At 48.4% G+C, this 22,138-nt stretch overlaps 1 protein-coding gene across 1 annotated transcript in view; it reads left to right on the top strand.

Moving 5' to 3' along the window:
* LOC142254348 (mucin-2-like) overlaps positions 1-22,138 on the top strand; it is a 156,295-nt gene that overhangs the window by 82,639 nt on the left and 51,518 nt on the right. The window contains exons 14-16 of the mRNA XM_075325394.1: positions 21-115; positions 5,808-5,934; positions 19,980-20,232. Coding sequence (XP_075181509.1) covers positions 21-115; positions 5,808-5,934; positions 19,980-20,232 — 475 coding nt within the window. The remainder of the gene's footprint in view (positions 1-20; positions 116-5,807; positions 5,935-19,979; positions 20,233-22,138) is intronic.

Below are 22,138 nucleotides of genomic sequence, written 5' to 3'. Positions count from 1 at the left end.
AATCTCATTTTGTGATACAGAGTCGTTTGCTTCAATGTATTGCTCCAAGTTAAACTCCAAAAATGAGCCTTTCGCGGTGTGTCAGCAAGTTGTCCCTCCAAATTCCTACTATGAGGTAATATTTTATTGGTATATACTGTAGGTCGATCTATCAATTGATCTAATTAGTTATTGCACTAAATATGAACGTATATACTTTATATACAATGGTGGCCATTGAAGCATATTTATTAAAGGGAACCTGCCACCAGTTTTTTGCCCTATAAGCTGCGGCCACCACCAGTGGACTCTTATATATAGCATTCTAACATACTGTATATAAGAGCCCAAGCCGCTGTTTAGAACATAAAAAATGCTTTATAATACTCACCTAAACCGGTCACTGCGATGGATGTGGCTCAAATGGGCGTCTTCGTCCTCCGGTGCTGGCGCCTCCTCTTTCTGCCATCTTTGTCCTCCATCTTCTGAAGCCGTGGTGCATAATGCGTCCGACGTCACACACACTCGCCGGCACTCAGGTCCTGAGCAGGCGCACTTTAATTTGCTCTGAGCAAGTCAGGTCAAAGTATTGTAGAGCGCATGACACGTCATGCACCGCAGCTTCAGAAGGAGGACGAAGATGGCCAAAAGAGGATTCACCGGCACCGGACAATACCGGCACCGTCGCACATGCGATATGTGGTGCTTGCAAACATTATCGCTACAGCAGCTTCACACGCACATACCTGCTCTGCGATGTTGCTGTGATCGGCGAACCGCCTCCTTTCAAAGGGGGCGGTTCGTTCAGCGTTACAGCGACGTCACAGCAGCGTCACTGAACCGCTGCCCAATAGAAAAGGAGGGAAGAGATGAGCGGCCGGAACATGCTGCCCACCTCCTTCCTTTCTCCTTTTTTGGTGGACGCAGGTAAGGTGATAGTTGTCGTTCCAGCGGCGTCACACACAGCGATGTGTGCTGCAGCAGGAACGACAAACAACATTCTGGAAATGAACGACGTGTCAGCAAGCAACGATTTTTCACGTTTTTGTGCTCGTTGATCGTCGCTCATTTGTATTACAAACTGCGATGTCGCTACCGGCGCCGGATGTGCGTCACTAACGATGTGACCCTGACGATATGTTGGCAGCGATGTCGCAGCATGTAAAGTACCCCTTATTCTATGCCTCTTGAGCTACAAACTAGTAAGATTTGTTTTATGAGCACTCGAGAAATCATTGCAGCACACACATGCTTTGTGGTGTACTGAAAGTTTCTGCTTTATTACATCATGTGACCAGTTTATATAGTACCTTAAGCAAAGAATTAACTCCTCTGAACTATGCACTAATAAAAACAGTAGGGGCGTGAATGGAAATGTGAAACTTCACTTCCCATCAGTGTTAGCTGAGCCCTATGACAACATTCAGTTATAAGATAAGATGGTTTCTTTAAAAGCAAAATGGATTCTATTCTCTCACACTGTTTAATAAATCTGTCATATTTTAAGACTGTCTGGTCTTATACGGGCTTTACACGGTATGATCTATCGTGCGATCGCACGATCGATCGTACCCGCCCCCGTCGTTTGTGCGTCACGGGCAATTCGCTGCCCGTGTTGCACAAAGTCGTTAAAGTGCCGTCACATGCACTTACCTGCTGTGCAACCTCGCTGTGAGCGGCGAACGTCCACTTACTGAAGGGGGAGGGACGTTCGGCATCACAGCAACGTCACACAGTGGCCGGCCAATAGAAGCGGAGGGGCGGAGATGAGCGGGACGTAAACATCCCGCCCACCTCCTTCCTTCCGCATAGCCGGCGGTTGCTGCGGGACGCAGGTAAGCTGCTGTTCATCGTTCCCGGGGTGTCACATGGAGTGACGTGTGCTGCTCCCGGTACGATGAACAACCGGCGCCATTTTAATTAAACAATTTTTTAAAACTGAGCGACGAGTACACAACTCACGATTTGTGAGCGATACTACGTCTCTCAGAGGTGTCACACGAGACAACATCGTGTACGATGCCGGATGTTCGTCACGAAAACCGTGACCCCGACGATGCATCGCACGATAGATCGTCTCGTGTAAAGCCTGCATTAGTCCCCGATTCATCAATTGTTGGTTTTTGTCATATTTTTGTCTTTGTTATATATTTCCATTGGTAGATTTGGCAACTAATTCATCAGAATGGCGATTGATGCTTGATACATTTAGCTCAATTTGCCCTTTTTTCCTATGTTTTGTTCTTTGGGGGGCAAAATGTCACACAACCCCTTTTGGTAGGCTTACAAATCTCACTTCTTTTAATAGGCTTACAAATATCTGTCTCCACTAGGGTACTGGTGTACAATATGCAATATACTGGTGCATAAAAATGTTGTGATATTTAAAAAGTCTCAAAAGCTTTTAAAATAACATATGCATCCCAAAATGGTATCAACAATTACTACAGATAGACATGGAAATAACAATTCCATATTCAGTCCGCAGCTGGATGAATAAAAAAGTTACAAGACTTTATTTTTTATAAAGTTCCAAATTTTTGTTAAACTGCTGATATATAAACACTTTACCAGTTTGATAATATTATACTTACCTTATTAAGACTTATGGCAATCGAAAAAGAAGAATGAAAAAAATGAAGCTCAATAATGAAAAACACCTGGTCCTTAAGGAGGACCAAGCACTAGGATTTTCCTAGATACAGCGCCTTGCGAAAGTATTCGGGCCCCTAGATTTTCTCAACCTTTTCCCCCATTTTAGGCTTTAAACACAAAGAAAATTTTTTAAATTTTATGGTGAAGAATCAACAACCAGTGTTTTGTAAAAAATTAATAACTTAAAATTGGAGCGTGCAATATTATTCATCCCCTTTACTTTCAGTGCAGCAAACTCACTCCAGAAGTTCATTGAGGATCTCTGCATGATCCAACGTTGTCCTAAATGACTGATGATGATAAATATAATCCACCTGTGTGTATCCAGTCTCCGTATAAATGCACCTGCTCTGTGATAGTCTCAGTGTTCTGTTTAAAGCGCAGATCGCATCATGAAGACCAAGGAACACAACAGGCAGGTCCGTGATACTGTTGTGGAGAGGTTTAAAGCCAGATTTGGTTACAAAAAGATTTCCAAAACTTTAAACAACCTAAGGATCACTGTGCAAGCAATCATACTGAAATGTAAGGAGTATTATACCACTGCAAATCTACCAAGATCCAGCCGTCCATCCAAACTTTCATCTCAAACAAGGAGAAGACTAATCACAGATGCAGCCAAGAGGCCCATGATCACTCTGGATGAACAGCAGTGTTCTACAGCTGAGGTGGGAGAGTCTGTCCATTGGACAACAATCAGTCGTACACTGCACAAATCTGGCCTTTATTGAAGAGTGGCAAGAAGAAAGCCATTTCTCAAAGATATCCATAAAAAGTGTCGTTTAAAGTTTGCCACAAACCACCTGGGAGACACACCAAACATATGGAAGAAGGTGCTCTGGTCAAATGAAACTAAAATCAAACTTTTTGGGCACAATGCCAACGATATGTTTGGCGTAAAAGCAACACAGCTCATCACCCTGAACACATCATCCCTACTGTCAAACATGGTGGTGGCAGCATCATAGTTTGGGTCTGCTTGGCTTCAGTAGGTACAGGGAAGATGGTTAAAATTGATGGGAAGATGGATGGAGCCAAATACAGGACCATTCTTGAAGAAAACCTGTTGGAGTCTGCAAAAGACATGAGACTGGGACGGAGATTTGTCTTCCAACAAGACAATGATCCCAAACATAAAGCAAAATCTACAATGGAATGGTTCACAAATAAACATATCCAGGTGTTAGAATGGCCAAGTCAAAGTCCAGACCTGAATCCAATCGAGAATCTGTGGAAAGAGCTGAAAACTGCTGTTCACAAATGCTCTCCATCCAACCTCACTCAGCTCCAGCTGTTTACAAAGGAAGAATGGGCAAGAATTTTAGTCTCTCGATGTGCAAAACTGATAGAGACATACCCCAAGAGACTGCAGCTGTAATCGCAGCAAAAGGTGGCGCTACAAAGTATTAACTTAAAGGAGCCAAATAATATTGCTTGCCCCAATTTTCAGTTTCTTATTGTTTACAAACATTTACAATAAGCAATAAATTTTGTTCGACTTCAAAATTGTGTCCCACTTGTTGTTGATTCTTCACCATAAAATTTTACATTTTTATCTTTATGTTTGAAGCCTGAAATGTGGGAAAAGGTTGAAAAATTCAAGGGGGCCAAATACTTTTGCAAGGAACTGTAAACTAAAGCCAGTGCTATACTGGCGCTATCATGCTGATTCTATACATACCTTTAGTTGTGAGATTGGATGTATACTTTCTGAAATACAAGTGTACAGCCCCGCTCGCAGCAGCCGAGCTGCTCGGATCCGGACTTTCTGTGGGTGGCTCGAGGGTCTCCGGACCCGGGGGTCTCGTGGTCACTTCAATTGAAAGGGGCTTGTGTTTAATTGGGGATTTGAGTCTTTGTTTCGTGACGCCACCCACGGTGTGTGGTGAGAAGTGACACCACCGCTGCGGCTATGGGGCACCCCGGGGCGATGGTACAGCAGCAAGTTCTTAACCTCTCCATGGGTAGGGATGGTAGCCCCGGGACCCGGTGTTGGTGAGCTAGATGGACAGGGCGCCGACTGCAGGGATGGACCGGATGGTACCAGTGTACTCACTATTCAGATTAAAGTCACACAGAGTCCTGATAGTAAACCAAGGCCGGATGCCGATAGCCTCTGCAGGGGTGTGCTCGGGTCCCACACACGGATGCACATCCAGGGGCCCTTTCTTCTACACTTTGTGTCTGTCTTTGGTGTCTGGACTAGTCCACTTGCAATGGCCTCCGGACGGGGTCCCCTCTCTTTTGGCACCGGCGGGCTACAACCCTGTCCCGGTTGCCCTCAGGTTCCCTGCGACCGGATCTCCGTCGCCTGTGGCCCTCACTGCCACCCAGTCCGGTAGTCCAGGGCTCCAACCCCGACTACACCTTTTTCAAGGAGCTACGACTCCCTGCTGTCAGCTTTCCACTCACTCCAGCACAGACTGAAACTAAACTCTGCTCTAACACTTCCTCAGTGCTCTCCAATCCCTCCCATTTTCCTGAGGAGGGGGTGAGTAGGGCCTGATTGGCTGGTGTGCATCTGTGTGAGGACTCTGTTGGTGCCAAGGAGGAGAATGGCCTGCACTTTTCTGGATTTCTGCAGTCTCTGTCACAACCTAGTTTTGCCAGGGCATCACACAGGCAAGTAAAGTTTGTGAAATGCACTGTTACTTGATTGATAGCAGCTATAAAATATCTAATAGGTGGGTCGGGTTTTGCTAGTAATTCTCGGCCCTATCTGCTGCCTGTTCTTCCTACCCCTGTCTCTGTTATTACAGGGGGAGGAAGGAGGGTGGAAAGACAGTAAGGCAGACAGGGGCGGGAATAAGTAGCAAAACCTGACCCATCTATTAGATATTCCATTGCACTCATCATCATCATCATCAAGTAACAGTGCATTTCACAACTTTTCCTTGTCTGTATTTCAGAAACTATACATCCGATCTCACAACTAAAGGTATGTATAGAATCAGCATGATAGCGCCAGAATAGCACTGGCCTTAGTTTATATAGGAAAATCCCTGTGTTTGGTCATTTCTAAAGGGTTAAAATTACCTACAAAATATCACCCCCTAATACTATTATAAACAAATGAAAAATAATGACAATTAGTTTTAGTCAAAATGTTCCATTTTTTTTAAGCTTTGAGATGTTTTCTAACAGTAAGCTATAATTTCTTGTTTCCTTTGAAGAAATGCATGTATGATACTTGTATGTGCAAAGATTCGGAGAAAGCTATGTGTGCAGCACTTGCAAGTTATGTCCAAGCTTGTGCTAAACGTGGCATTAATATTACAAACTGGATGTTAAATTATTGTGGTAAGTTAAATGTGTTTTTATATTTTTTGCAAAGTTAATTTTGGAGAGGCCATATTTTAGTATTTTATCTTTTAGATAAGAACCAAAGACTCTGGCTTTGACCAGGTTATAAAAACTTTTCTAATCAAGTAAATGTTCAATGGCATGGAGATGATAGAATCTGTTGAAATTCAAATTTGCTAGTATTAGCTAATTTTTCAAAGAAATGGGAATCGCAATTTCCCTGAGAAGATGTGTATAATACTTGCAAATCTCTTACGCTGCTTTCACACTTCCGTCTTTTTCCATCAGTCACAATCCATTGTTTTGAGAAACAACTGAATCCTGCAGAGCTTCAGTTTTTTCCCCCATAGACTTGTATTAATGACGGATTGTGACTGATGGCCTTGCGTTTCATCCGCTATGCAACTGATCAGTCATGAAAGGACTGACAGTCGGGCGGAAGCAACACAGAATGTTAAGCTTTTTGTAGCGTTAAAATAAAAAACACATCGTGCAGGATTCCGTCACAATCTGTCATTGTTATAATGGAAGCCTATGGGAGCTGGAGTTCGTCGGCATCCGTTAAATGACTGATTCCGGCGACGGATCTGCTTTTAGCAACAGAGCATGTGTGGCGCCCCTGACCTGGTCAGGCACCACAGAGTATTGCACCCATGCGGGAGCAATGCTTCCAGGTAATCTCCAAAGGCCAGGATGAGGTGCACACACAAACATATAGTGACCAGGCCTCCCACATTACCAGAGGGGACCCTTGAGTAGCCAGAAGGAGTTAACTTTCAATTCCCAGCTGGGGGTGTGTTCAGGGGCTGGTTGCTAGGAAGCAGGGCAGAGAGAGAGAGGAAGAGGGGAGTCTGGAGGAAGAAGTTGAAGTGTGAGGAAGCAGGGCAGAGGAGCTCTAGAGTGTGAGACAGGTCCTGAGGAGTGCAGTAGCTGAAAGCGGGGGAGAAAGGAGTACCGTGGGTCGGCCTGAAAATCATCCAGAGAGAGAAGGGTGGCTGAGTACGGAGATCCCGGTATCCGAGCACACAAGGGGAACTAGGTCCCCAGTACAGGCAGCAGATCATCCAGAGCTGCTTAACCTACAGGTGGGGGGGGGTACTTCATGCCCTCACCACGACTACACAGAGCTTGAGCCAAGCAGCAATCACCAGGCCCATAAGGGGACAGGGCCAGAAGCCATCCCACCAAGGCCACGCTGCCGGCAGACGAGCCAGAGAGAGGGGAGCAGGGTTGTAACAGCTTCCCTGGAGGGGTCCTACCACGCTTCAAGCAAAGGATCCTCCTAAAACAGAAAGAGTGCAAGGAAGGCGAGTGGACAGCTACCCTCAGAACGGCCTCCTGGAATTCCTGGCTCAACCTGGTTATCACAGTGTCGCCCGGGCATCTCACCGTGACCTCCAAACAGTGAGTAAACACGTTGAAAGACTTCTTGGACTGTGTTTGAGTCATTCTGCGACCTGTGGTCCCACACACATACACCGGGGCCTGGGGCTTGCCTCACTCTCAGGGGGCTAATATACTGACTGCACCCACCATCAGCCCCAGGCATCCCTTAATCTGCAGTGGCGGTCCCCGCTGACCGCAATACTGAGAGTGGCGTCACGACAATCCTAAAAGAAGGTTCCCTACCTGTGACCAGACTGTTCCATCCACGTGGAGTCCCTGAAGGTACTGCACCGACACATACTAGCGGGGCTTCACAACTTCTGGCGTCACGAACAGGATAAGGACTAGACCTGTTCAGACAGGTGACCGTGTGCCTCAGAGGTCCGACCGCAAAAATTGAACCGCCGCCATATTGCCATCTTCAAAAGCGCGCGCTGCAGCCCGCGCGAGGGAGAAGAGCACCGCCCACGAAGAGGTGTGGCCGCCCCAGAACCCCCACAATTCAGAGAGCGTTCTGACCCAGGAAGTGGAAAGGGGGCGCGGAGATTTTTGAAGAAAAATGGACGCTGCAGGAGGTAATGCCCCTGGTCAGGGCGACGCAGCCCAAGCGATGCCAGCCCCCGTCGCGCTGGACGCAGCAGCGCCTGGTGCCGGTGCCGCGGTCGCAGCCGCGCCGGCTGAAATCTCCCCTATAATGCCAGTTTCCTTGCTGTATGTCCCAGGAGCGCAATGGCTGCCCCAATACGCCGGTAAAATAGACACGCTGACCGGGTTTAAGAAGAAGATCAACACCCTGCTAGACATGCACGCGATGACTGGTAAGCAGAGGGCCGCTGTGGTGCTGGGACAATTGACTGAAGCAGCAGAATTGGAGGCTGAGTCCTGGACCAATGATGACCGGGGCTCTGTTGAGACCATCTTTGCCAAACTAGCAGCTGCTTTTGAACACCGCACAGAGGGAGAGCTGAGGACGGACTTCTATAACTGCCGGCAGAAGCCCCAAGATAGCATAAGAGCCTATGCCCTCAGGCTGCAGGCTGCACTACGGGCTCTCAAGCTGGTGGACCCTGTCAGTGATCAGGAAGGAAACCGGATGATGAAGGAACAATTCTTGCGGGGCCTGCGCTCTCCTGAGGATGGGAAGCAGATGAAGCTGTGGTCCCTGGAACACCCTGACGTGGACTTTGCCATTCTGAAAGACAGGGCAGTGAAAGCACTCCAACCTCCTGTGGACACAGACCCCGTCGCACCAGCATGGCCTGCCAGTTCCACGGCTGCAGGAGCGGAATCCTCCTCGCAGGCCCTGGTAACTGCAAAAGGACTCAACACGCCAGCAGAGACCATAAATACACTATCCTCCCAGGTGCAACAGCTCACTAAGGACGTCGCACAAATCCTGAAAGCAATACAGTTGCCCTCAGAGACCAAAGTCCCTCATCGGATCCTGCTAGCTGACAACCCAGAGGACGTCCCTTGGATGCGGAGGAGAAGAGGTCCCCCAACCCGAGGCAGGAGCAGTGATCGCTATGACTCATCTGGACAACCCATCTGTCGTCGTTGCCAGGAGGCAGGACACTATGCAAGGGCCTGTCCTTTAAACGAGCCAAACCTGGGGCCGGGGGCCAGTCCTCAGGATTAAGAAGATCAGGCCCAAGTCGCTGCTGTGATCAGTACGTGGGTGGACGTCCTGTCCTGTCCATCGTCCTGGACGGGATCCCTACCCCGGCGTTATTGGACACCGGCTCTCAGGTCACCACGATCCCGTATGTCCTTTATCGGAGGTTTTGGTCGGACGACGATCTCCGACCACCGGACCCCTCCCTCACCATCTATGCTGCCAACGGACAACCTATAGACCAGATCGGGGTCAAAGAGGTAACCATAAAGGTGGGAAGGCAGGAAATGAAGGGACAAGGACTGATTGTTGTGGACACTGATATTAGAGAAAGGAACCCGCAAATGATTTTAGGCACTAATGTCATAGAAAATTGCCTAGAGGAAGTGTTGTTGTTGCTTCACCAGATTGTTGAAGGTGCTGAGGGCAGGTCGCAAAGAGCCTTGCAAAAGGAGATCCGAATCATTCTGAGGAAGCAACAGGTAAAACAGGCTGGCGGTGAGATTGGTAGTGTACGGGTGATGGATGCTAACCCCATTGTGATACCCCCACGGAGTGAAATGATGATGTGGTGTAGAGCAGCGGTAGGTCTCAGAGGACAAGATTACCAGGCTGTACTAGAGCCCACTCATTCAGACCACTGGCCCACGATTCTGACAGCCAGGGGGGTAGTTGATGTACACAAGGGACGAGTGCCTGTACGAGTGTTGAACTGTGGGGAGGAGGAAGCCAGACTACCAAGGTACGCTACCATAGCCAAACTGTTTACATGCTCAGATGACGCCATAACACCTGTAGGTCCCCTGACACAAGCTGACTCAAAAGAGGACGAGACCTCCCAAAAGCAGTTAGAGGATTGGTGCCAGAAACTCCACGTGGGGACTGACTCTACACCCGTCTACCAGAAACATGGGGTTTACAGGGTCGTGCAGGAATACGAGCAGGTCTTTAGTAAGAACCCACTAGACTTTGGTAGGATCAAAGGGGTGCAACATCACATACCCACAGGCAGTCATCCTCCCATTAAGGAAAGACATAGGCCTATTCCACCAGCCCATTACCAGCGCACAAAGGACATGCTGAAGGACATGAAGGAGGCAGGCGTCATAAGGGACAGTTGTAGCCCCTGGGCGGCTCCCCTGGTCCTGGTGAGAAAGAAGGATGGCACGATGAGGATGTGTGTGGATTACAGACGGATAAATCAGATAACACACAAGGATGCCTACCCTTTGCCAAGGATAGAGGAATCCCTCGCTGCCTTGAAAGCCTCTAACTACTTTTCTACCCTAGATCTTACTAGTGGCTACTGGCAAGTATCTGTAGCAGAAGAAGATCGGGAGAAGACGGCCTTCACCACCCCAATGGGCCTCTGTGAGTTCAACAGCATGCCATTTGGACTCTGCAATGCCCCCGGGACCTTCCAGAGGCTTATGGAATGCTGCCTAGGGCACCTCAACTTTGAAACCGTCCTGCTCTACCTGGATGATGTCATCGTGTACTCCAAGACCTACGAGGACCACCTGAAACACCTGGCTGAAGTCTTTGAAGCGCTATCCCGATATGGAATGAAGCTGAAACCATCCAAGTGCCATTTACTGAAGCCAAAGGTCCAGTACCTAGGTCACGTGGTCAGTGCAGAAGGAGTAGCACCGGACCCAGAGAAGGTCACAGTCATCCAGGAATGGCCCACACCTACTACCGTTCGGGAGGTACGTCAGTTCCTTGGCTTGGTAGGCTACTACAGAAGGTTCATCAAGGGCTACACGAAAATGGCAGCGCCTTTGCAAGAGCTCCTGGTAGGCCACCCAAAGAAGAAAGGAAAGACCTCCGGCCCGCCATTTCACTGGGGAGAAGCAGAGGAACACTCCTTCAGACAAATGAAAGGGGCCTTGACGGGTGAAGAGATCCTAGCCTACCCTGACTACGGTCTGCCCTTCGTACTGTACACAGATGCCAGTAATGTGGGACTGGGAGCAGTGCTTTCACAGGTGCAGGGAGGCAAAGAGCGTGTGATTGCTTACGCCAGCAGGAAGCTCAGGCCTACTGAAAGAAACCCAGAGAATTATAGCTCATTCAAGCTAGAGTTCCTGGCCATGGTATGGGCTATCACAGAGCGGTTCAAGCACTACCTGGCAGCCACCAAATTCACTGTCTTCACGGACAACAACCCCCTGACCCACTTGGATACTGCTAAATTGGGTGCCATGGAGCAGCGTTGGGTAGCCCGACTGGCGAATTATGACTTTACTGTCAAGTATCGAGCTGGCCGCAAGAACGGCAACGCAGATGCTCTGTCCAGGATGCCTCACCTAGCAGACGAGGGTGAAGATGTAGATGATCTTGAAGAGATTGAGCTGCCAGCGTTCCATCGCCATGGAGCAAAACAGTGTCGGCAGTCGCGTGCCAACCGCCAAGAGGTGACCCTGAACCCACTACCTCACTACAACTGGAAGGAGACCCAGGAAAATGATCCAGCGGTAGGCTTGGTAAAGAAACTGATCAGCCAGCCGGGCGCCAGCCTTGACAAAGGAGCCCCACCTGAGGCACAGTACCTATGGAAGGAGAGGGGTCGATTATTCATCTATCAAGACAAACTTTACAGGAGTATCATTGACCCGAGGACGCATGAGAAGGTGTGGCAAGTGATTGTACCACAGAAGGACACGAGGATGGTGCTAGAAGCCTATCACAATGGTGCAGGCCACTTTGGTTGGAAGAAACTGGAGGCCCTACTTAAAGTAAGATTCTACTGGGTGGGTATGAGATCTGCCCTAGAGAAGTGGTGTCGAAACTGCGGGCCCTGCAATCTTAGAAGAAAAGACCAGCACAGCCAGAGAGCACCACTCCAGCCAATCCAAACTAAACGGCCCCTGGAGATCGTGGCCCTGGACCATGTAAAGTTGGCACCCAGCAGACAAGGCTACAACTACGCTCTCACTATGGTTGACCACTACTCCAGATTCCTGGTGGTAGTACCAGTCAAGGACTTGACAGGTCAAACTGCAGCCAAAGCTTTCCAGACACACTTCTGTCGACCACATGGCTATCCAGATCAAGTGCTCACTGACCAAGGACCAGCCTTTGAAGCTGAAGTGTTTAAGGAGTTTTGTAACCTATACGGCTGCCAGAAGATCCGTACTACGCCTTACCATCCTCAGACCAATGGCATGTGTGAGAAGATGAACCACATCATTCTCGACCTTCTGAAGACGCTCCCACTAGAAGAACGAAGTCAGTGGCCGGAAAAACTGCCCGATCTAGTGGACATGTATAACAACATCCCTGTGAGTTCCACGAACTGCACACCGGCATACCTGATGAGGGCCAGACCAGGGAGATTGCCAGTAGATCTGGAAATGGGAGTTGAGACCCCTGAAGACCATCTACAAGGTGCTGATTGGGATTCCAACCGCCAAGCCCAATACAAGAAAGTACAAGAGTGTGTGGAGCGAAGCCTGACTCAGCAGCGTGAGAAACAAGAAAAGGCCTACAATCGAAAAGCACCTGCTGTTCCTTTGATGCCAGGAGATATAGTTCTCAAGAGAAAGAGAAGACGTCATAAACTTGACAATCACTGGGAAGAAGAACCCTATACTGTGTTACCATCGACGCTTAGCAGTGAAAAGACATGCCTTATCAGCAAAGATGGAGGAAAAACAACAGCTGTCGTTTCTAGAGATCGCTTAAAGAAATGTCCTGAACAACTAAGAACCCCTGAAGAAATTCCCAACCCTTTGCCAGTTCAAGAACCAAGAGAAAAGATGATCCATACTGTACTTGGAGATTTTCCAGCAAGTTGGCCTCAATACAATGGAGCAGTAGTTATTCCAGTCATTACATTCCCTCAATCTAGAGAAGTAAGAGAACCAGAAGAACCTGTTCAGAACCTGGAAGAGCCAAATGTAGCTGAAGCAGAAGACCATGCACTGGTATCAATACCTAGTACACCTATTATTCACATCGAGACACATACATCGGGTGGGAGGACACAACCTCAGACAGATGACAGCATAGTACTGCGTAGATCAACCCGCAGCAACTTTGGTCAGCTCCCATTACGCTATAGAGAAAGTACAGTTTAGTTCAAAGTGACTGTATGAAATGTAATGTTTAACCTGTTTACAGTTAGGTAACGTTTAAGCGAAATGTGCCCACAAGGACTATTGTGAGACCTCCTTAAAATGTTAGACCACTGGTTATGAACTGGATTTAACCACAAACTTTTGCATTGTAAAAAGTTACCTCCTTGGTATCAACCACAGAGTCTGCCTGTTGAGGGGCATGGCTCTGCACCAACAAGGGGGCACGCCTGTTTATGGGGCCTGCCCTCCAACACTCGGAAGCGGGTACGCCTGTTTATGGGGCCTACCTTACACCACTCCCCTCAGGAGAGGAAGATTGGAGGAAAGGTCTGGGGAATGTGATGGCCCAGCCCTGGTCACCAAAAGGACCGGCGACCTACCTCCTGGAGGTTTTTTGGGTGGGGTTCGGACATGTGGGTGGTTGGTAGTGGAATGGTACCTGGCATGTTTAAATGTAAATAATTGCCCCTGTGTGGGAAAAGTTTGTATTTACCTTTTTCTCTTGTCTTTGCAGCCCGAGGACGTGCTGATGATAACTAAGGGGGAATGTGGCGCCCCTGACCTGGTCAGGCACCACAGAGTATTGCACCCATGCGGGAGCAATGCTTCCAGGTAATCTCCAAAGGCCAGGATGAGGTGCACACACAAACATATAGTGACCAGGCCTCCCACATTACCAGAGGGGACCCTTGAGTAGCCAGAAGGAGTTAACTTTCAATTCCCAGCTGGGGGTGTGTTCAGGGGCTGGTTGCTAGGAAGCAGGGCAGAGAGAGAGAGGAAGAGGGGAGTCTGGAGGAAGAAGTTGAAGTGTGAGGAAGCAGGGCAGAGGAGCTCTAGAGTGTGAGACAGGTCCTGAGGAGTGCAGTAGCTGAAAGCGGGGGAGAAAGGAGTACCGTGGGTCGGCCTGAAAATCATCCAGAGAGAGAAGGGTGGCTGAGTACGGAGATCCCGGTATCCGAGCACACAAGGGGAACTAGGTCCCCAGTACAGGCAGCAGATCATCCAGAGCTGCTTAACCTACAGGTGGGGGGGGGTACTTCATGCCCTCACCACGACTACACAGAGCTTGAGCCAAGCAGCAATCACCAGGCCCATAAGGGGACAGGGCCAGAAGCCATCCCACCAAGGCCACGCTGCCGGCAGACGAGCCAGAGAGAGGGGAGCAGGGTTGTAACAGCTTCCCTGGAGGGGTCCTACCACGCTTCAAGCAAAGGATCCTCCTAAAACAGAAAGAGTGCAAGGAAGGCGAGTGGACAGCTACCCTCAGAACGGCCTCCTGGAATTCCTGGCTCAACCTGGTTATCACAGTGTCGCCCGGGCATCTCACCGTGACCTCCAAACAGTGAGTAAACACGTTGAAAGACTTCTTGGACTGTGTTTGAGTCATTCTGCGACCTGTGGTCCCACACACATACACCGGGGCCTGGGGCTTGCCTCACTCTCAGGGGGCTAATATACTGACTGCACCCACCATCAGCCCCAGGCATCCCTTAATCTGCAGTGGCGGTCCCCGCTGACCGCAATACGGAGAGTGGCGTCACGACAATCCTAAAAGAAGGTTCCCTACCTGTGACCAGACTGTTCCATCCACGTGGAGTCCCTGAAGGTACTGCACCGACACATACTAGCGGGGCTTCACACATGCACAGAAGTGGAAATTCCTTTCTGGCTAGTACAAATTTCTCTCTGTCAATGTCGGTCTCTCTCTCTCTCTGTCAGTCTGTTTTTCGGTCTCTCCCTCTCCCTCCCTCCTTTATACTCACCGATGTACGGCACGGAGTGGCGCTGCACAGCTGTCACACTGCTCCCGCAGCTTGTCTTACTTTTGAAAATGTTGGCCGCTCATTTCTCTATCTTGTATTCACTGCTTCCCCTGCCCACAGCCGCCTATGATTGGTTGCAGTTAGATGAGCCCCCACGCTTAGTGACAGCTGTCTCACTGCAACCAATCACAGCTGCCGGTGGTCGGGTCTATATCATGCAGTAAAATAAATTAAAAAAATTAAAAAACGGCGTGTGGTCCCCCCAATTTTGATACCAGCCAAGGTAAAGCCATGCGGCTGAAGGCTGGTATTCTCAGGATGGGGAGTCCCACGTTATGGAGAGCCCCAGCCTAAAAATATAAACCAGCAGCCTCCCGGAAATGCCGCATCCATTAGATGCGACAGTCCCGGGACTCTACCCGGTTCATGCCGATTGCCCTGATGCAGTGGCAAGCGGAGTAATAAGGAGTTAATGGCAGCCCATAGCTGCCACTAAGTCCTAGCTTAGTGATGGCAGGTGTCTATGAGACACCACTCATCACTAAACTGTAATGAAAGTAAATAAAGACAAACACCGAAAAATCCTTTATTTGAAATAAAAGACAAAAAAAACCCTCTTTCACCACTTTATTAATCCTCAAATACCCCTCCAGGTCCGGCGTAATTCATACGAGGTCCCACAACGCTTTCTACTCTGCTACATTGGCAGCTGACAGGAATGGCCGTAGAACACCGCCGCTCGCTGTGAGCTACATGGAGAAACTGAAGTGAGTCGCGCTATCAGCGGTGACGTCACTCAGGTAGTGCTGGTGTGTGTGCTGTCATGATGGTGGTGGTAGTGCCTGTGTGGGTGTGCAGTGATGATGGGGGCGGTGGTGCCAGTGTGTGTGTGTGTGGTGATGATGGGGGCGGTGGTGCCGGTGTGTGTGTGGTGATGATGGGGACGGTAATGCCTGTGTGTGTGAGGTGATGATGGGGGCGGTAGTGCCTGTGTGTGCGGTGATGATGGGAGCGATAGTGCCTGTGTGTGCAGTGTTGATGGGGGCGGCAGTGCTGGTGTTTGTGCGGGGATAATGGGGGTGATAGTGTTGGTGTGTGCGGTGATGATGGGGGCGGTAGTGCTGGTGTGTGTGGTGATCATGGGGGCTCTCTCTCTCTCCCCTTTGCCAGGTAACAAATCCATTTTTTTAACTGATGCGTCCCATCAGTTGTACAACAATCTGCAACGCATCAGTCACATCAGACACAAAACTGAATGTGACTGATGGAAAACAACGGAAGTGTGAAAGCAGCCTTAGAACTGTATCCAACCTCATTCAACCTCTGTAACACAAACACAACCTCTTCAATGTCAAAGTGACTCAACAATAGACTTTGATTGGTAACCCAGTAGTAACCAACAGCTCTTTTAATAACTGAAGACTATTGATTTTTTTTTTTTTTTTTTAAAGCCATCAAAAAATGATCACTCATAGTCATTGTGATCAGGCCGACTGTTCAGTGCAGTTCCCTGACAGTGTCGCTGTCAGAGGTAAAATCAATCTGCTGTTACTGATGTGTCATACATTATATCACCATTTATATAAATATTTTATTATACCTTTACATGGGACAATATTGAAGATTTAACACTTTGATACAATGTAAAGTAGTCAGTGTGCAGCTTATATAACAGTGTAAATGTGGTGTTCTCTAAATAACTGAACACACAGCCATTAATGTCTAAGTCACTGGCAACAAAAAGTGAACACACCCTTAAGTGAAAATGGCCAAATTGTGCCCAGTTAGCCATATTTCCTCCCTGGTGTCATGTGAATAATTAGTGTTACAAGGTCTCAGGTGTGAATGGGGAGGAGGGGTGTTACATTTAGTGTTATTGTTCACACACTTTCTCAAACTGGTCACTGGGAGTTCAACATGACTCCTCATGTCAGAATTCTCTGAGGATCTGAAAAAAAGAATTGCTGCTCTAGCTAAAGATGGCCTAGGCTGTAAAAAGATTGCCACCACCCTGAAATTGAGCTGCAGAATGGTGGCCAAAACCATACAGTGGTTTAAACCGACAGGTTCCACTCAGAATAGGCAATGGTCAACCAAAAAAGTTGAATGCACATGCTCAGTGTCAGATCCAGAGGTTGTCTTATCAAAATAGACATATGAGTGCTGCCAACATTGATGCCGAAGTTAAATGAGTGAGGGGATGAGTCTGTCAGTGCTCAGACCGTATGCCACACACTTCATCAAATTTCTTTGCAAACTCAGGACATGGATTACTGGAACCTTGTCCTGTGGACCGATGAGAGCAAGATATACTTATTTGGTTCAAATGGTGTCAAGCATGAGTGGAGGGAAACAAGTGAGTAATATTAAGACAAGTGTGGCTTGCCTACAGTCAAACATGGTGGTGAGAATGTCATGATTTGAGGCTGCATTACTGGAGCTGGCCGTGGTGAGCTACAGTTCATTGAGGGATAAATGAATGCCACACATGTACTGTGACATTCGGAAACAGAGCATGATCCCCTCCCTCTGAAACTGGGACACTGGGGTCATTATCATGTTGGAATACTGCCCTAACACACCTGTCTTGCCAAAGAAACTGAGGGTAAAGGTACCGGTCTGGCCAAGCATCTCCATACCTAAAACCTCTTAACCCTAGAACGCATACCTGGGGCCTTGCAAGCCTGCTAGGTTAATTGTTTTCTATGGTAGATTTCTCTGGTTGCGCATTCTAGGGTTTGTGGAGCAGCCTCAAATGGAAGATGGAGGAGAGCAAGGTCTCTAGCATCCACCAGCTCTGTGATGTTGTCATGGAGGATGGAAGAGGATCCAGCAGCTCCTGGGAAGCCCTAGTGAATTCCGTGTTCAAGAGAGTTAAGGCAGTACTTGAAAATAATGATGGCCACACAAAATATTGCCTCTTTGGGCACAATTTGGCCATTTTCACTTATGTGTACACTCACTTTTGTTTCGAGCAGTTTAGACATTAATGACTCTGTATTGAGTTTTTTAGAGAACACACAAAATTTACACTGTTAAAACACTAAAGAAACTATGTAGATAGTGTGTAACAACACAGCAGTAAAGAACATTAGTATATGAGGAAAAGAAAAAAATCATTGCCAAAAAAGAAAATATTTTCAGCTCACCTGATGAAAAAAAAAATACTTTGAGCTCTCAAGATATGCACGGACACTGAGACCCAGTTGGAAGGATAATAGAATACATCTGGAAAAATGGTAATCTTCTCCAGCACTATCCAAATTTTGTAAGTAAAAACATAGCTTTATTGATCCATTAAAAAGATACGGAAACCACATAACTTTAAAAACAGGACATTCTGCAAAAAAACCTACTCGTTCCAAACCTAGAGATAAGAATGTTTGTTAATCATGCATCATTAAGAATCATACATATGCCTAGGTTCGAAACGAGTAGGATTTTTTGCAGGATGTCCTGTTTTTATATTTGTGTGTTTTTCGTATCTGTCACTTCTCTACTAGAGTCCGTTCCTGTGACTTCTGCTTGGATCACTAGGCGTCGCCGTATTTCAATGCTGGTGATAGGGGAGGAGTAGGGCCAGTGACTCTGGTGGGCGCAGGCTCCGCCTATCCACTAAGCTAGGTTTTCCTGGGACCTGCAGTACCACTAGCTGACTGTGGTGGCGTGTGTCTGCCAGCTGAAGTTACCACCTTTCAGTCACAGCCAATGGAAAGGCACCACACCCTTCTTATTCCACCTCCTGTCTGTTGGTCGCCCGCCAGATATAGAGTCTAGTTATCCTGCTTATCTCTGGTTCTCGCCCAGTTCTGTATATTGATCCCTGGGTTTTGACCCCTGCCTGCTCTGTGACTACTCTCCTACCTGCCATTTTTGTACCTTGCTGCCATCTCCGGTTTTGACCTCAGCCTGATTTTCTGACTACGCTCTTGCCTGTCCCTTTTCTGTACCTCCTGGTTTGACCCTGCCTGATGACTACTCTTCTTGGGATTGTTGCCTTCCACAGGTAGCGATCTCCGGGGCCATGTAGTAATTCCAAATCCCTGTATTGGGGGTTAAAGGGTTTTGGGGGTTCTCGGGGTCCTGCTTAGTGGGCGGCTAGCCACTAGCCTGTCTGTGACTGCCATATGCAGACTGTGGTTCAGACAGATGTTACATTATCTTTGTAATCGAGCAATAAAGTAATTTTTTTTATGGAAAATTTGGACATTGAGTGCTGGAAAAGGTTATCATTTTTTCAAAGAGACTAATAGAGATAATTAATAGATGGGAGAGGTAGGAGTGCAGATAAAGTCTGAAAAGTATGGCCGGTGTGGTTATTGATCGTCTGCATTTCACTCACACGCTTTGTAACTGCAAATCAAATTTCTTGAGAAATATCGGCAAAACTGCTGATTTCACAATTCAAAAGATTAGCTGATCTCCTATATTGGCTCATCTGGGTTAGGATTTTAGATTGTCCCCAGAAATTTGCCTCCATTCCAGTGGAAAAATGGGACATGAGGACACTAAAGGGTGCTTTACACGCTGCGACATCGCTAACGATATATCGTCGGGGTCACATCGTTAGTGATGCACATCCGGCGCCGTTAGCGTCATCGCAGCGTGTGACACCAAGGAGCGACGATCAATGATTGCAAAAACGGCAAAAATCGTTGATTGTTGATACGTCGCTCCTTTTCATAATATCGTTGCTGCTGCAGGTACGATGTTGTTCGTTGTTCCTGCAGCAGCACACATCGCTATGTGTGACACCGCAGGAACGACGTACATCTCCTTACCTGCGTTCACCGGCAATGCAGAAGGAAGGAGGTGGGCGGGATGTTACGTCCCGCTCATCTCCGCCCCTCTGCTTCTATTGGACGGCTGCCGTGTGACGTCGCTGTGACGCCGCACGAACCGCCCCCTTAGAAAGGAGGCAGTTCACCGGCCAGAGCGACGTCGCAGGGAAGGTAAGTCCGTGTGACGCATGTAAGCGATGTTGTGTGCCACGGGCAGCGATCTGACCGTGTCTCACAACTGACTGGGGCGGGTGTGCTCGCTAGCGATATCGATGCCGATATCGCAGAGTGTAAGGTGCCCTTTCCTGTTGGAATTTAAATAAAAAGTTAAGTAGACTTGCATTATTTTTAGATAACATAATTATTAATGATAATTTTTTTGTAGAGAATGTTACTTAATCTTTTTTTCTTTTAGAAAAATACACAGAGTGCCCACCTCCAATGATTTTTCAGTATAATGTCCAGCACTGCCAACTTACTTGCAAATCTCTGAGTGTACGCGATAAATCACCTGGAGTGGACTTTACTCCCACTGATGGCTGCACCTGTCCAGATGGATTGTACTTGTCAGGCTCTGGTGAATGTGTCCTGAAGAGAGATTGTGATTGTTTCCATAAGGGCGAATTTAAAAGCCCAGGAGACATTGTACACATAAATGGCATAGAGTGGTAAGTATTACTGTATAGAATTTTACCAGTAAAGTATGCACAATTTCTAACAATTTTCTAATACTTGCAATGGTCAAAATTGCTGTTCGGAAACATGATATACAGTAAGCTTAGCACCTTACAGTCACGCAGGGACTGGCTTTCTACCAGGTGTTAGGAAACTCCCGGCCATCGCTGCAATGTACACGGTACACCAGGGACATGATACAACTGAGTGCCTGCCAGCAGAGGTGTAGCTAGGGGCTCGGCACAGAGGGGGCGAAACTTCTGAGTGGGCCCCTAACCCGGTAACCATATTTACAACTAAAGTATCACAGCCTAAAGTGGGCTTTACACGCTACGATTTCACTATGCACATCCGGCCGCTGTAGCGATCTCGTTGTGTGTGACTCCTAGGAGCGATTTTGGATCGTTGCAAAAACGTCCAAAATCATTCCTCGTTGACATGGGGGTCCTCTCCCAATTATTGCTGCTGTTGCTGGGGCGAAGTTGATCCTCATCCCTGCGGCAGCACACATCGCTCTGTGTGACACCGCAGGAACGAGTAACATCCTCTTACCTGCCGCCGGCCACAATGCGGAAGGAAAAAGATGGGCGGGATGTTTGTTAAGCTCATCTCCGCCTTTCCGCTGTCATTGGGCGGCCGCTTAGTGACGTCGCTGTGACGCCGAACGGACCGCCCCTTTAGAAAGGAGGCGGTACGCCGGTCACAGCGACGTCACAGGGCAGGTAAATATAGTGTGAAGAGGGTGCGCGATTTTGTGCGTGACGGGCAGCGATATGCCCGTGTCGCACAAACGATGGGGGCGGGTCTCATGCTAGCAATATCGGGGCCGATATCGTAGCATATAAAGCCACCCTTATAGCTTGTGTAGACAACGATATTTTTGGTCCAAGTGCAATCTAACAAAATATTGGAACGCATTCGGACCAGTGTTTTCCAATGAGGCAGTGCACATGTTCGATTTTGTCCTTGGACCGAGTGGTCTGAGAAAAAAAAAATACATTTTAGCGTGCATGCGCAGACTGGTACGGTTAAGTGTAGCAGCAGGGCCGTAGCTGGTGTTCATGCTGTTCTAAGCACTTAAATTGATCACGTACCCTACCAATAAGTCAGACATAAGGCTACTTTACACACTGCGATATCGGTCCCGATATCACTAGTGTGGGTATCCGCCCCCATCTGTTGCGCGACACGGGCATATCGCTGCCCGTGCCGCACAACATCGCCCAGAGCCGTCACACATACTTACCTGTCCGGCGACGTCGCTGTGACCGGCGAACCGCCTCCTTTCTAAGGGGGCGGTCCGTGCGGCGTCACAGCGACGTCACTGAAACGTCACTGAACCGCCGCCCAATCGCAGCGGAGGGGCGGAGATGAGCGGGACGTAACATCCCGCCCACCTCCTTCCTTCCGCATAGCGGCCGGGAGGCAGGTAGGGAGAGCTTCCTCGTTCCTGCGGTGTCACACGCAGCGATGTGTGCTGCCGCAGGAACGACGAACAAACTCGTTACTGCTGAAGTAACGATAATTGGGAATGGACCCCCGTGTCGCCGATTAGCGATTTTGCACTGTTTTGCAACGACGCAAAATCGCTTATCGGTGTCACACGCAACGGCATCGCTAATGCGGCCGGATGTGCGTCACAAAATCCGTGACCCCAACGACTCCGCATTAGCGATGTCGCAGCGTGTAAAGCCCGCTTTAGGCCAGAATCACACTTGCTAGTGCATCGTGTGTAACTCGCGCGAGTCTCTCATGGTAGAACCCGGCTTGGCCGCACACTCCCCTGACAGGAGCGGGTCGGTTGCATGTATCTCTATGCAGCTCAGACGCTCCTGTATGCATAGTGTGTGGCCATGCCGGGTTCTACCATGAGAGACTCGCGCGAGTTACACGCGAGGC

The sequence above is a fragment of the Anomaloglossus baeobatrachus genome, chromosome 10, assembly GCF_048569485.1.
Source record: "Anomaloglossus baeobatrachus isolate aAnoBae1 chromosome 10, aAnoBae1.hap1, whole genome shotgun sequence".
Classification (NCBI taxonomy): domain Eukaryota; kingdom Metazoa; phylum Chordata; class Amphibia; order Anura; family Aromobatidae; genus Anomaloglossus; species Anomaloglossus baeobatrachus.
Note: the sequence above shows the minus strand (reverse complement) of the source record. Positions and strands in the feature narration are given on the sequence as shown.